This window comes from Gymnoscopelus braueri, assembly GCF_963280865.1.
Source record: "Gymnoscopelus braueri genome assembly, chromosome: 12".
Lineage (NCBI taxonomy): Eukaryota > Metazoa > Chordata > Actinopteri > Myctophiformes > Myctophidae > Gymnoscopelus > Gymnoscopelus braueri.
Window position 1 is genome coordinate 38,565,887 of NC_137614.1, and position 16,456 is coordinate 38,582,342.

The window sequence follows — 16,456 nt, forward strand, 5'->3', positions numbered from 1 at the left end:
ATGTGTCAGCCTTAGTTCATTTAAGAACAACTTGGCCCATGGCAAACAAACAAAAAAACACCCTCCAAATATTGTTAAGAGATTACGAGAGAGGAATGGCACCGGGCTCATAACGGTATGAGTAAGTTATTTCCCTCAGGGGTTCTTGAAACATTTATCCTGGCGGCGTTTTATTTTGTAGTTCGTTAGTCGGTATACGCTCGCCGTGTCCGTTCTTCAAGCTCCATTCGTCTTGTCTTCCTGCCTTGTTTCCATTTCACGTCTCCCTGGCTCTGATCGCCCCTCCCCCCCCTCGCCGTTCTGATTCGTAATTCATAGCCGATAAAATAGCAGATCGACAAGCTCACAACACGTCGCGAAAGCGACGCGTTGTGAGCTTGTCGATCTGCTATTTCCCCGGCGTATGCCGAAATATAAAATCAGGCTTGATGTTTTCTTTTTTTTTATCAGATGTCGTTATTTCTGCTCTACTGCCTCGAGGTTGTTAGCCTCGCTTGCGGGTGTGTATGTGTGTGTGTGTGTGAAGACGGCCTCGTGCGCTCTTCTCCCCGTCTCTCCCTTTGCCCCTCAACATCACCTTGCCCCCCCCCCCTCCCCCACTGCTAGGAGAAACCGTGCTATTACACAGGGATGCCATTAATGAAGCCGCCACTAGCACTGAAGGAGGTGGGAGGAGGTGGCTGTTGTTGTTGTTGTTGTTGGTGGGGGGGGGGGTTGTTCTGTGTCTCGTTAGCAGCTGTCCGCCTAATTAGCCCAGATGCTAACGACACGCTTAGCAGCATATGGCCACGACGGCGGAGAAAAGGGGGGGAGAGAGAGAGAGAGGGGTGACGAGGAGGGAGAGGAAACGAGGGGTCTGAGGTGAGGTGGAGAATGGATGACGGGGGGGGGGGGGGGTTGACGATGGAGGGATGATTCATCAGAGAGAGAGAGAGAGAGAGAGAGAGAAGGGTAAAAGAAACCTGTAACGAATAGAACATCTGTATGGTAGAGTATGTTAATACAATATGAATGTAACTAGTCCATCTGCAGTGGTTGGAGGTGGTCTCCCTATACTCTTCCTTTGAGACATTTAGACCCTGGTGTCGGGGAGGACACCTACCGGTCGACAATGTCAATAAAGTTATCTGAAGCAGACGGCACACCGGATTGGACGATGCGTCACCACACTTTGTTGTATAGTTTGGACAATTGTTGCAATTTGCCTCTCTCCGTTGAGAGAGACATAAAACCTCTGGATGTCAGCTTTAACTTAGACTTTGTCTGACCTGAACAGATCTACAAGCTCACAGTGCACCTGTGAGCCTATCAGATGACGAGTAGACCATAATTACACCTGCATGGCCAACCAGATGGTGTGTAGACCGTGGTGGGTCTGAGAGCTCTAATTATCCATGATGACCTTCATAAAAACCTCACTAGAGAGGTCCATTTTTTTGCTGAAGTTACCGTTTTGTTAAATGGAGATTCAAGGTGATTTTATCGTCACGTGCACAAACACTGTGAAGACCACCGTAACATCCTCACTGTTCATTTCATCCATGTGTAACTCTGAGAGGTCAGAGGTCAATTAATGTACCCACTAGAGCATTGGTTCTCAAAGTGGGGTCCGGGGACCCCCAGGGGTCCTTGGAGGGAGTTCCAGGGGGTCCCCAGCTAAATGATGGATAGTTAGGAACCAAATGGACCCTCATGGGTCTGTAACTCTGAGAGTGTACAAATGGAACCAAATGGACCCTAACGGTTTACTGCCAGAGCCGTAAAAATCTTCTCTTATGGGGGTCCCTGGCATATCTTTTCAAATGGGGGGTCCGCGGGCTAATAAGTGTCAAAGTTGGGGGGGGGGGGGTCGTTGACATGAAAAAGTTTGAGAACCACTGCAGTAGAGGACTGCACTGTGTACTTTGTAGAGAGCTGTCATAGAGGAGAGACAGGTGACATGGTGGAGAGACGTGTGGCGTCTACACTGAACCATGGGGGGATGAGAGAGAGACAGACAGACAGACAGACAGACAGACAGACAGACAGACAGACAGACAGACAGACAGACAGAGAGAGACAGAGAGAGATAAGAGAGTGGAGAACACAGGAACCGGGAGAATGATGGAGTACTTCTACTACTATACTTGTGAGGGCCAAATGAAAAAAATAAAAACATAGCATTCCGAAAATCGCCATCCTGAAACTTTGATGTTCTCACAAGTCAAGTATAGTAATACAAGTGTGTGTGTGTGTGTGTGTGTGTGTGTGTGTGTGTGTGTGTGTGTGTGTGTGTGTGTGTGTGTGCGCGTGCGTGCGTGCTTAGAGTGAGCGATAGATGACTATAGGGGGTGAGAGAGAGGACAGCTGTTGGGAGCGAGGGAGGATGAATGTTTCAAACACCCGCTTGTAGAGATCTGTAATCTTTCACTGTTGTCTCTCCTCCACACACACACACACACACACACACACACACACACACACACACACACACACACACACACACATGCATGTACAATCAGAAGTACAGTACCTCCCAACGCTCTGCTATTAAACTTTATATACTGTGTGTGTGTGTGTGTGTGTGTGTGTGTGTGTGTGTGTGTGTGTGTGTGTGTGTGTGTGTGTGTGTGTGTGTGTGTGTGTGTGTGTGTGTGTGTGTGTGTGTGTTGTGTGTACATATAGTATGTTTTCCATGGCTAAGCCAGGGTTAATGACACTATCGATTGACAAGTGTCTCTGATAAAGCAGAGAGAGAGAGAGAGAGAGAGAGAGAGAGAGAGAGGGGTACACAGACAGATTAACGGTGAATTGAAGGACAAGGGAGATGGCGTGTGGCATCTGGGCAACCAGATAGAAGAATAAAGAATGGAAAGAGAGAGTGTCAATGAGGGCAAGGTTAAGAGACACAGAGAGAAAGACAGCGAGGGAGACATTAACAGTGGGCGGGTGAAAAGAAAGTGAGAGAGAGAGAGAGTGAGCGATGGAGAGAGGTGAAGTGAGGAATGAAAAGGGAAAGGAGAAGGAGTTCTAGAAATGGGAACGGTTCTTTTATATAATGTTGATGTCAATCGACCTGTCCTCCAAGCAGATGGAGCGAGTCCTCTGGCGTTAACAGGGGGATATGAAGAGTTAGGAAGACAGGGTGTTTTTGGCATTGGAACATTGGAACATATCAATAAGAATTATATTTCTGTTTGCCTTTCAGGCTTTGTAAACACAAGTTGCACAGGGCAGATACTGTAGGACAAATAACTAACTAGCTAAATTGTTTCGTACAAACTACAAGTAATATTCCTGCATACAAGACAAAGTATTTCGCAGTGGTGGAAAAAGTACTCAAATGTTTTACTTAAAGGGATACTTCACTTTCGGGCCGGGGACACATTTAAAAAAAATATTAAAAATAAATGAAAAAAGTTATGGAAAATTCATGGCCCCCTCACACATTAGTAGGACACTCTAATGCGTGAGGGGGCCATGAATTTTCCATAACTTTTTTCATTTATTTTTAATATTTTTTTTAAATGTGTCCCCGTCGGGAGAGTGAAGTATCCCTTTAAGTAAAGGTATCAATACTTCAATGCAGAAATACTTTACTGTTACAAGTAAAAGTCCGATAATCAAAATTTACTTGAGTAAAAGTACAAAAGTATTGTTATCAAAATATACTTAAAGTACCAAAGGTAAAAGTACTCATTATGCAGAATGTCCCATTTCAGATGTTATAATAATGTCTAAAATTGAAGATAGCAGATCTACAAGCTCACAACACGTCGCATCGACGTGTTGTGAGCTTGTAGATCTGCTATTTTCAAATAGCCAAAGTTTAAATAGGGCTGAAGTGGTAAATTATGTTTTGTAATAATAAAATCTACAAAGTAACTAATAACTAAAGTTTTCAAATAATTGTAGTAAAAGTACAATAGTTTTCTCTGAGATGTAGTGGATTAGAAGTAAAAGTACAGAAAATTGGAAATACTCCAGTAAAGTAAAAATTCCTCAAAATTCCTCAAACGTAGGTACAGTACTTTAGTAAATGTACTTAGTTACTTTCCACCACTGGTATTTCGTGTATAGGAAAAAGTTTTTTGGATCTCAAGCAAAGTTTCTATCGTTTTGGTATTCAGTTGCGGATGGCAAACATCTCCGGTGCGGAACCTTTCACATGCAAAGCAGCATCGTGGAACGCATCCGCATTACTGAGTTCACATGGCCTAAGGACAGGATCAGCCTATCAGAATGCAGCGGACAGCAGAGTTCTAGGGAAGGTTTTAGACCCTCACTCGGTCCGACAAGTCTTGTACCGTCTGTCTGAATATGAAAATGAATAAGAAATGAGGTTAGAAATCAATAACAAACTTTTTTCGGACTTGACTTGAACTCGTGTCATTGGATCCTTAACATTATGCCAGCGTGCCAGAGGCTGGTGGAATGGTGTGTGCGCTTCATCACGAGTCACATGAGGGCCTTGACCTTCTACAAAATCCTGCTAGAACACTCTCTTGTGTAGTACATGGTCTTAGACTTTGTTTAGACTGCAGGCAAATCTTCAAATTTTGTTTTCTCAAACCTGCAGGAGGTGACTGACCGTCCTCGTTGTTATTTCGTCGCTGTCAGGCGGAAAAAACTTTGAATGTTCATACTTTTTAGGTTTTTTTCGTAAATTGACGGCCTACAAAAGTAACAAAAAACAGAATGTGTACAAGCTCACGACATGTTGCATGGTGGGGTTGGGACCCGGAACCGGTTCTTTTTCCAACCCGGTTCGGAGATTGAAGAACAGGAACCGGTTCCATCGTGTTTGCATTAAAAAGGTTCCCACAAGCTGTTCCGGGAATTTCTCATCTGTCTTCATTTGGCTCAGCTGTGTGCATGCAAGCGACTGTGGTGACGTCACGCCACCTACAAGTGTGTGTGGGGTGGATATACGCTGCATTTGTATGATTGAATTTGTGTTTATTATGTACTTGTATATTATGAGTATAATGGATGTCAGGAAAAAAAAGAATATTAGGAATAGGGAATCGGAATCGTTAGGAACCGGAATCGTTAAGAGGGAATCGTTAAGGAATCGGAACCGTTAAAATCCTAACGAGTCCCAACCCTAGTGACGCGTTGTGAGCTTGTAGATCTGCTTCTTTATTTGTTTTAAGAGAACGTGAAAGTGGCTAAGTGTGTGTGTGTGGGTTTTATAAATATTGAACCAATGAAAAGTATTAACACAAGCTTGAGATTAAATAAATAACTACATTGGAACCGTTGGAACAAAGGTTGTGTTTTCCATTTCCGTGACACCAAACTAAGCTGGTAGTATAAATCCGGCTTTAAGAAATGTAAGAAATTACTGCACTAGGCCTTCTTTCATACTAATTGTTGTGGGGAGGTGGGGTGTGGCGGTCCTTGAGAATTGTCTGAAATATTATGCTAGAAGAAAGAATTGAGAACCACTGTCTCAGTAGACAGTGGAAATTGTACTGACATTTGGAGTGAATTAATTTGAAAGGTTATTAGCAGTGGAGTTGAGGGAATGATTCACCATTAGCTTTGAGAAATGTAAGCTGTTTATTAGCATTTTTGGCAAGTCGGTACGTAGTTGGGGACTAGGCTTTAATACTGAAGTGGTGAGTCATGGGTCTGTGGAACATTCCAAGTTTTTTGGCCGTTGCATGCCTTGTTTTTCAACTACGGAAGCAAAGCTGTGAATGATAATGAGGAGGCATGAATGTAATGAACACAGCTGGCAACGCGGACGCCAAATGAAAGGACATCAATGTTACTTGCAGTACCACACAAATAAGTACCTGATGTACAGATGTATACCGTCTATAAATCCGTATTTATGCATTCTTTATATAAGTTATATAATAATATTATAATCCAGGATTAGCCTTGTTATTACCGTGTCTGTATTTCAGTGCATTGTTAGCACAGTCTTGCAGAACTCCACAGTCTCCACACTAACAAATAAGCCCTCTTGATTCTCGATCAATCAATCATAAAACAAACCTCAAGCAGAACCAGGCTCTGGGTGTAGCCTCGTTCCCAGCCTTACTCATCTTACACAAAGCCTGGTCACGACCTAAAGCGTCTATAGGGGCGGGACTTCCGGCGTACCTATTTTCCCCCGGAAACGTAATTTTTCGACCAAGAATGTAAACAGATTTGTAAAGCGTCAACGTCATTTCCTTGGACGGTATACTTCCGCCAAATTCCGGTTCTTCCGTTTAGACACTCAACCGGTTAGGTCTTGCCCAGCGTGGGCTCTCATGGGTGGCGGCGGCCAACTACCTCGACCAGGTCCCACCAATGGTCCACTTTGAAACGGCATGAGGTGGGAGGTGGTGTCCACATCACGCCCCCAAAACGCTGGTGATCACTGATTTTTTTTAAATTAAACTTTCTCTCTGTTTCTCTCTCTTTCTCTCTCCCTCCCCTCTCTCTCTCCAGGAGTGTGCAGGAGAGCCTCTGTTCATGCTGTACTGTGCCATGAAGCAGCAGATGGAGAAGGGGCCGATAGACGCCATCACAGGCGAGGCCCGTTACTCCCTGAGCGAGGACAAGCTCATCAGACAGCAGATTGACTACAAGACGCTGGTAGGTCACCCTGCTGCTGGGACAAATGTCTTCCAAATCCTAACTGGTTTTATGTCAAGGACCCCCAACATTATGCTGTATGTATTTGGCCGCGGACCCCCATCTCAAAATATTTTGTTCCAGGGACCCCCCGGAAGCAAAGATGTTCGCTTTTAAAAATATATATATATTCAAAGATATGCGAAAGCTTTCATGATTTAAAATAAAAATAGCAGATCTACAAGCTCATAGCGCTGCACCGAGTGCACTATGAGCTTGTAGATCTGCTATTTTTGAATAGCCAAAGACATCTAAAAATGACACAGATGCGTTCCCGGATTGAATGGGTTAAAGAACTGCACTTGAGTTACAACTGTACTTTTTGACCACTTTTTCCGTCTACTCCAATATCTCTTCCCCATAAATAGCCGATCTACAAGCTCACAATGCGTTGCAACGTGACGCATTGTGAGATTTTGGGCGCCGCGAGGGTATTGCAAGTGGGCCTCCAAATAATTGGCAAAACACTTACTTTTTTTTATGATAATATAACATTAATATTAAAATGTGATGCCAATAAATAAGAACACGCTCGCGGCACACCCACATCTGACCACTTAAAGCTAAGTGGTCAGATGGGTGGGCCCTGATCCGGAAAAGGTTGAAAACCACTGGACAAAACGGACCAGATCTATTATAATAATAATATCAGATTCATATAGCACAAGTTCTCAAAGTCGCTTTGGTGTTATACGCCTTCTTATATGCTACAGTAAATATACCGGTGTGTGTGTGTGTGTGTGTGGGGGGGAGGGTAGAGTGGTCCTTGAGGATTGTTTGAAATATGCTAGTGGTCCAGAGTTCCAAAAAGGTTGTGAATGTCATCAATATTTCACACCTTTCTCTCTGCTGTCCGTTCCACCACCCCCCCCCCTCCCCTCTCTCTCTCTCCATCCCCTGCTCTCTCACTCCGTCTCCCTCCAGACCTTGCACTGCGTCAACCCGGAGAACGAGAACGCGCCGGAGGTGACAGTGAAGTGTCTGAACTGTGACACCATCACTCAGGTGAAAGAGAAGCTGTTGGATGCTGTTTACAAGGGCAGCCCCTACTCCCAGAGACCCAAAGCATCTGATATGGACCTGGGTAGGAGAACCATACATACATACATATATACATACATACATACATACTGTACATACATACGTACGTACAAACATACATAAATACATACGTACATACGTACATACATATATACATATATACATACATACATACATACATACATACATACATACATACATACATACATATATACATACATATATACATACATATATACATACATACATACATACATACATACATACATACATACATACATACATACATACATACATACATACATACATATATGCATGCATGCATGCATACATGCGCGCGCACACACACACACACACACACACACACACACACACACACACACACACACACACACACACACACACACACACACACACACACACACACACACACACACACATACATATCAAAACCCTGTTCAACACTCATTGTCACATGACTCACAACATGATTTGTTCCCAACATTGTTAGATGCACCTGCTTGTGGCCATCAGACTTTTATATCAGATGTTCTATCATTGTTTTGTGTAGAATGGCGTCAAGGTCGAATGGCGAGGATCATTCTTCAGGATGAAGATGTCACTACTAAGATAGACAATGACTGGAAACGACTTAATACACTGGCCCACTACCAGGTATGTACGCGCACACCTTTCCCTGCATAAATTATAGATATTTGTTATACTACCAAAATACAAATTGTGTGTGTGTGTGTGTGTGTGTGTGTGTGTGTGTGTGTGTGTGTGTGTGTGTGTGTGTGTGTGTGTGTGTGTGTGTGTGTGTGTGTGTGTGTGTGTGTGTGTGTGTGTGTGTGTGTGTGTGTGTGTGTGTGTGTGTGTGTAGGTTACAGATGGTTCAGTGATTGCTCTGGTGCCAAAGCAGAACTCTGCCTACAATATCTCCAACTCGTCCACATTCACCAAGAGCCTCAGCAGATACGGTAACCCCCCCCTCTCCTCTCTTTCCCTTTCCTCTCCTCCGATTAATCTCTTTTCATTCCATTTCAATATCTCACAGCTCCAGTCTTTTTTTCACTTCCACCATAATAGCCCCCCCTCTCTCTCTTTCTATCCATCTCTTTTTCGTTTTTGATAATTGGAGTACCCTAAACTGGGCCCCAACCGTTCTATCTCCCCTCTCTCTCTTTCTCAATCACTCTTTCCCTTTCTGTTTATCTTTCTTGATAACACACATGATTGGCCTCCTCTCTCTCTCTCTCTCTCTCTCTCTCTCTCTCTCTCTCTCTCTCTCTCTCTCTCTCTCTCTCTCTCTCTCTCTCTGTCTCTCTGTCTCTCTCTCTCTCTCTCTGTCTCTCTCTCTGTGAATAGCAATCCTGTTCATCCGACGTTATCAGCCCAGCCAAGGCTATTCCACAGCCATTTCCAAGCAGCCCGCTAAATGACAGGCATTGGATCGAGGCTAGACGCCTCGTTGACGCCTCGATCCCTAGCTTCACACACAGAGAGAGAGAGAGAGAGAGAGAGAGACTATGTTTGCGTTTCTTTAAATTCCTCATTTGTAAATATAAAGATCTGTGAATATTGGCTCTATTAAAAGCATCTGTTTTAGTCGTGGTAAGTCAGGGAAAAGTGTGATTATCTTAAACTTAGTTTATTCTCCATCGCACGACAGTTTTGCATGCAGGAAATAACAGCTTGAAAATCACTTGTTGTTCGTTGTAAGTGACACTGTCGTACTACGAAGTATAATAAAGCATTTTACCCTCTTTGCTGTTCACCGTAACCACAGCCTCATGTGGCTTATTGCTTTCATAAAATGGTTACCAAAAAATGGCCACTTGAAAGCCATTGTCATATCCAAGTTAAGAATATTGTAGTTATATATGAATCAATATGGAGCAACTGCATGGCCTAACAAAAAATGTTTATGGAATTTCAAATACATAAGTTATACTTATGTTAACTTAATTAACTTAAATACAAATACAAAAGACAATAAAATGTTAATACTAGTTATTAGACAACTAATACAGACTGAAGTAATTAATGCGGGTCATGTTTGCATGTTTGGAATTGGAACAGCTGAAATCAATAATATATCAGTATTTCGATATTAACCTGTGGGCCGCATTAAGTGAAGGTGGGGGACGCATGTGGCCCCCGGGCCACAGAAACTGTTTTTGTAAATTAAACAAACAAAAACAAAGTTAATACAATTATTGAAATAATTCCTCTAACACGGTAATATTAATACATGCGGTTACAGGTATGTGTTTATAGAGCATTTTGTGATGGCTTCGGACGCGGCTCAGCCAATGCTAATCAAGGACCGGAGCTATCCGTTTTATAAATTAAGATTTCCCATCCATTTGCAGTCATAGAGTGTAACTGCAGGAGATAGAGAGATGATGATGATGATGATGATGATGATTTCCCTCTGTACCACTTTGTTGAGTTTTGCAGAAAGCAGTTTCAGAGTACAGACAGAGGTGTCTCGCTGCATTACAGGCCTGCACAGAATATTGAATTAGCGTTTCAACAGTTAATCAAACTAATCAATTTCAATTGATTTGAATAAAATAATTGATCAAAAAAAATACAGAAAAAAAGTAGTTGACGTGTGGCATCTGCATTGTGAGCTTGCATATCGGTTAGTTTTGCGCTACACTGGCTTGAGTAGTTAACCAGACTAATCAATAATACAAATATCAATTACAATTGTTTTCTCATTGATTTGTTAATTTAATTATATACACTATATGAAAAAAAGCATGCTTCAATTAATTGTTGTTGATGAGTGGGTGGGTTTGACTCACTCTTCCATGGTTAGACATGGTTAGAGTATGTGTTTGGCTGGACAGCAGGCCCTATAAACACCCATGTCTCTGACTCACTGATTAGTTGGCTCTCTCCTCTCCTCCTCGTCTCCTCTCCTCTCCCCTGCCCTTCTTTTTGTCTCTATACAGAACCCGTATTACTGAAGCATCTCCTTTCTTCATCCCTTTCGTTCTCCCTTCTGAATCACCCCCTCCTACCTTTTACCCCCCTCCATCCCGTTCCCCTCTTCCTCTCCATGCTTCTCCCGTCCATTCCCAATCCTTCCACCATAACGGCAACAACACAGCTAGATAGTGATCTCCTGCTCCTCCTGTCTCCCCGACCCCCCCCCCCCCCGCCCCCTTCCTAACAGGAACAGGGTTCGATGGGCATCAACCTGCTTCGCTCTAATCAACGCTGACACTTGTTCCATGAATAATGAAACAGGCGTACACCGGATGCAGGGGAGGCACAGGAGGAGAGAGAGAGAGAGAGGGAGAGAGAGAGAGAGAGAGAGAGAGAGAGAGAGGGAGAGAGAGAGAGAGAGAGAGAGAGAGATAGAGGGGGAGAGAGACAGAGAGAGAGAGAGACAGAGAGAGAGAGACTATGTTTGTGTTACTTTAAATTCCTGCTTTAACATCATATGTAAATATCAACATTAGAGAATATTAGCTTCATTGAATTTACACCATTCATTTAACACATCCACTGCCAAGGGCTAATCTCATAATGTACTCACCAGTGCCAAGGTGTTTTTGTTGTTTTTTTGTTTTTTTCATGTCGCCATAGATCTTGTTAAAATCCTTAAGATTGAGCGCTACACAGTCTGTTTACATCCGCGCGATCTCCCTGTATCTCCCAGTGAAAACCACGTGTCAAACGGGGCATCCATGTTTGAGTTAGAGCGGATTACGTTAAACAGTGAAATGCGAGGAGAAAAAACTACAGGAAGAGAATTGAGTTTCAGTTTCGTCTGTAGAACGAGGGCGGGCGTGATCGTGAAAACCGGATCCCAAATAATTCTATTTCCTGTCATCAAACCGGAAACGGAAGTGGATCAAAAAAATTCCGAAAGTGCACCCGGACCGCGCATGCGCGAAAAGACCGCAGCCCGTAGGGCTACGGTCTCGGCGCTTAACAGTTGGATTTAACGGCCCGTAGGACTACGGTCTTGGCAGTTAATGTGTTAATGGTGTGTCAGGGACAAGTTGAATCGTCTTAAAGGACAACGTTGCCGCGTTTCGACCTAAATCCCAGGAATATACTTGTCCCCGCCAGTATAGTAGAATTTGACATAGTGAGCACACTGTTCCTGATACTGGCGCTGCGACGCAATAAGAGCTTATACTGTAGATTGGATGAAAAATTGCCCCCCAAAAAAAGGCCTTCATAAAATTGCCGAAAATGTGGAGGTCCTCACAAGTCTAGTAATGCCAACGTGTGTGTATGTGTTCAGAGAGCATGCTGCGTACAGCCAGCAGTCCAGACAGCCTGCGGTCCAGAACCCCCATGATAACACCGGACCTGGAGAGCGGAACCAAGCTCTGGCACCTGGTCAAGAACCACGACCACTCTGACCAGAGGGAGGGAGACCGAGGAAGCAAGATGGTCTCTGAGATCTACCTGACCAGACTACTGGCTACCAAAGTAAGACGCACACACACACACACACACACACACACACACACACACACACACACACACATTCGCACACGCACACGCGCACACACACACGCGCACACACACACACATACACAACATACACATACGCATACGCATACGCATACGCATACGCACACGCACACACACACACGCGCACACACACACACACACACATTTAGTTTGATAATAAATAACTAGTACATACACGTTTAGTTAGACGCTGGTCTCGGGTAGGACACCTACTGGTGCAAAATCTTTGCTTCTGGGGGGTCCCTGGAACAAAACGTTTTGAGATGGGGGTCCGCGGCCAATTACATATCTAAACATGTTTTCTATATGTTGCTATATCAGTGTTGCTCCAACTTTTCCATGTCAAGGACCCCCCCAAATGATATGTATTTGGCCGTGGACACCCATCTCAAAATATGTTGTTCCAGGGACCCCCAGAAGATCGGAGTTAAAAATGTTCGCTTTAAAACATATATATATATATTCAAAGATTTGCACACATTTTTCACGATTTAATTTCTTTTTGCAGATCTACAAGCTCATAGCACGGCACTCGGTGTCGCGCTATGAGCTTGTATATCTGCTATTTTTGAATAGCCAAAGAAATCTAAAGTGACACAGATGCGTTCCAGGTCTTAATGGGTTAAAATTACACAGATGCGTTTGCGGTCGTAATGGATTAAAAATGTTTTAATTGTAAACTTACAAGCGTTCTGTTGTAATTCAATATGATGGTTTAGTAAGCCTTGTCGAGCTATGTGGCCCATAGGGCAGGAGCCTATCTCCTGTTTCTCCCTTGATGCTGAGATTGATGTTGAGTGCCAAGCAGGGAGTCTTTGGTATGCACCGGCTGGGGGATCAAACCACAAGGCCACTGAGCTGGATAGAATCGTATCCATAGCAACATAGAAATAACAGATCGCAAGATGCCTTATAACTGATTGTTCAAAATCAAGAATTCAATGAAGCCAACCTGAATTTCCCTCCAAGCATAAATAAAGTGATTCCCAGGCAGCATGATTGATAGTTAAGATGTCACAGTGCAGGTCCTAGAGATGCAAATTGTATCAAATGGGGTTCCATGACCCAATGCATATCAAACTGGGTGTCCTTGAAATGAAAAAAGGTTGAGAATCACTGCTATAAACTACACATGAAAGAAGGCGTCCGTATGCAGCATATGTTTGCATGCACAACCTCACGAAGGCGTGTGCGTGGCACGTGCACACACACACACACACACACACACACACACACACACACACACACACACACACACACACACACACACACACACACACACACCACAATTTTACATTTTCTCCTGCTTTTAGCTCAGTTTGAGGTTGCCCCAGGTTTTATGTCTCTGTCAGGTGCGCTACACACATTAAATTTCATTTTTAATACCCGTTACAGCATTTTAGTGTCTTTTGTTTGTCAGCTTCTCTTACCTTTTGAATAGTGCTTAATAAGATTTTATCATTTTATTTATGATTCATATGTTTTCAAAAGTTACGATGATGATACCGACAATTAAGCCTCTCCGACCTACTTAATATGATTTCTCATGGCTATCACGTTATTGTTGGTCATCCCCGATTAGAAAACACTTTGGGTTTACTCCTTGCACGCACGCACGCACGCACGCACGCACGCACGCACGCACGCACGCACGCACGCACGCACGCACGCACGCACGCACGCACGCACGCACGCACGCACGCACGCACGCACGCACGCACGCACGCACGCACGCACGCACGCACGCACGCACGCACGCACGCACGCACGCACGCACAATCAGTCCCCTCTTGACTGTGAAGGAAAAGGCCCTGCCGCCTTTCCTCATCTCCTCTCTCGTCTTCCTCACTGCTTCTCTCCTAATTGTAATGGGAGGAGGATGTACTTCTCAGCCAGCGGTTGCAGGCATGCTGGGCGGTCAATTTGCACTGGCCATAAAAACACAGCAACACAGACATAAAGTATACAGTACACACGAGAGAGAGAGAGAGAGAGAGAGAGAGAGAGAGAGAGAGAGAGAGAGAGAGAGAGAGAGAGAGAGAGAGAGAGAGAGAGAGAGAGAGAGAGAGAGAGAGAGAGAGAGAGAGAGAGAGAGAGAGAGAGAGAGAGAGAGAGAGAGAGAGAGAGAGAGATGGAAGTGACAGGAGACAGGTAATTTGTTGAGGGATGGTGTGTGTGGTCATGCATGAGAAAAATGCAGAAGCAAATAGAATCCATCAGCTTCTCTCTCTCTCTCTCTCTCTCTCTCTCTCTCTCTCTCTCTCTCTCTCTCTCTCTCTCTCTCTCCATACAATGCAGATCTCAGCATTTTGACGTGAGAGTGAGACAGGATAATGTTCCTATAGTTCCACATTAACAATGGCTGACTGCAGCCCGCATCCCTAAACATTCCCCCCTAATAGATTGTACCAGATGGAGGGGGTTTAGGGGAGGGAAAGGAATCATGTTTCTAGGGAAATTAATTTGCCTGTATTTGATTTGATTACATGGAGGTCTGTGATTGGAGGAAAGGGCCTATTCAAATCCAAAAGGCTGAGGTTGTGTTTGGTTGCACGGGCAGAGCCTCACATTAACAGTGCCAGGGTTATGACTGTGAAACTGTACAACCATGCAGTACGACATGCTACATAACCCTGCTTATGATGATTTATTTATCATATCGCTCTTTAAATAATATGTGCTCTACTTAAAGGAATAGTCGTAAGCCTTGCCGTGTGGCCCATAGGGCAGGAGCTTATCTCCCGTTTCTGTAGCATGAGGCGGCTTGATGTGCAAGTACAACCCCTGGACATGACACTAGTATGTCACAGGGACTTACCCCCAATCCAACCCTTGATGCGGAGTGCCAAGCAGGGAGGCATCGGGTCCCATTTTTAGATTGATAACATGTAATATAACATGTTAATTGGTCACAAATGATCAATTATCGTAACTCAACTTTGAACACAAGCAATTCATATTGCTTAGGAACGTAGGTAAAGACCTAGGTAAAGAGTTTGTTTTATCTTGGAGACTTAGAGATAAAATATCTGTTGCCTGGAATGTATTATTTGCGTAAATCACAACTCCCTCCACCAATCACGCAGCGATTGGGTTGAAAGATGATCTGCCCATTCAAATGAATAGGACTGTCTGGAGTAGATGTCTCAGACAAGACCATAATGTCAGCATTGGTTGGATTTGCCCATAGTTCTAACCAAATTGATTTTCGGCAAAAAGGCTTCTCATATTTATATGGTGCAAAACTAATACTAGATCTATTTAAGAAGTCAGCAGGAGTTTGTAAACATTTTGTGTTTGTGACAGACCCTGGATTAGGCGGCACATTCCCAGATAACGTAATGACACATTTCAGCCTGTGTGTGTAATGACAATAATTTGCAATTTTCTTAGATTCAGTTTCAATTTGATTGGATTTGATTTTGTGGTAATGCTTCTGTTTACAAATGTAACTAGACAATATCATGGTATAACATTATTGTAGCTTGCACTCATATGCTGGAATAGCAAACCCTGTCCTGTATAAAAATACAAATGAAAACATAACAAGTGCAATCCATGTATGAGTCTGGAACAGCAGCCAATGGTGCCATTGCTCTGAACCCCCTGAAATAAACATACGCACGCAAACGGAGCACAGTAATTTAGTGAAGATATTATTTCATTCTGTTCAGGTAAAATAAAAAGAAAAGTGAAATAACTTCTAAAAATCTCTCTCTCTCTCTCTCTCTCTCTCTCTAGGGTACGTTACAGAAGTTTGTGGATGACCTGTTTGAGACCATCTTCAGCACGGCCCACCGGGGCAGCGCTCTGCCCCTCGCCATCAAGTACATGTTTGACTTCCTGGATGAGCAGGCGGACAAACACTCCATCAACGACTATGATGTCAGACACACGTGGAAGAGCAACTGGTGAGACGGACGCTCATAGAGAGACGTTATTCTTTATAGTTTGTGTTCTGTTCTTTTGAACTTGGAGCTGACTGTGTTGACTTTGTGTTGCTGAAGCACCTTTAAAGTTGAACTAAGAAAGAGAGAGAACAGCTGAAGGAGAGACTGACTGAAGTGGGATGTATACATCCGACCACAGTCTGGCAGAGGCATTCCTTACCACAGTGCCAAAGTACCAACGTCTTAAGGAGGCTATTATACAGCTTGGGTATAAATGTAAAATGCTTGTGTTTATATTTGGAAGCCTCTGCAATGTCTACAAACTAGTTGTGAAAGGCCTGCAGATTGGAATGCCCAAGCAAAGAACTAAGGAACTTGTTCAATGTCTGCAATAATTACTG

General features: G+C 43.6%; 1 protein-coding gene across 1 annotated transcript in view; it reads left to right on the top strand.

Annotated features, from left to right (window-relative positions):
• Nucleotides 1–16,456, top strand: part of LOC308096548 (plexin-A1-like) — a gene marked incomplete at its 5' end in the record, with an annotated part of 336,263 nt that overhangs the window by 312,483 nt on the left and 7,324 nt on the right. Inside the window, 6 exons of the mRNA XM_080443965.1 lie at nt 6,430–6,576; nt 7,540–7,699; nt 8,228–8,331; nt 8,540–8,636; nt 11,930–12,120; nt 15,907–16,076. Coding sequence (XP_080300091.1) covers nt 6,430–6,576; nt 7,540–7,699; nt 8,228–8,331; nt 8,540–8,636; nt 11,930–12,120; nt 15,907–16,076 — 869 coding nt within the window. The remainder of the gene's footprint in view (nt 1–6,429; nt 6,577–7,539; nt 7,700–8,227; nt 8,332–8,539; nt 8,637–11,929; nt 12,121–15,906; nt 16,077–16,456) is intronic.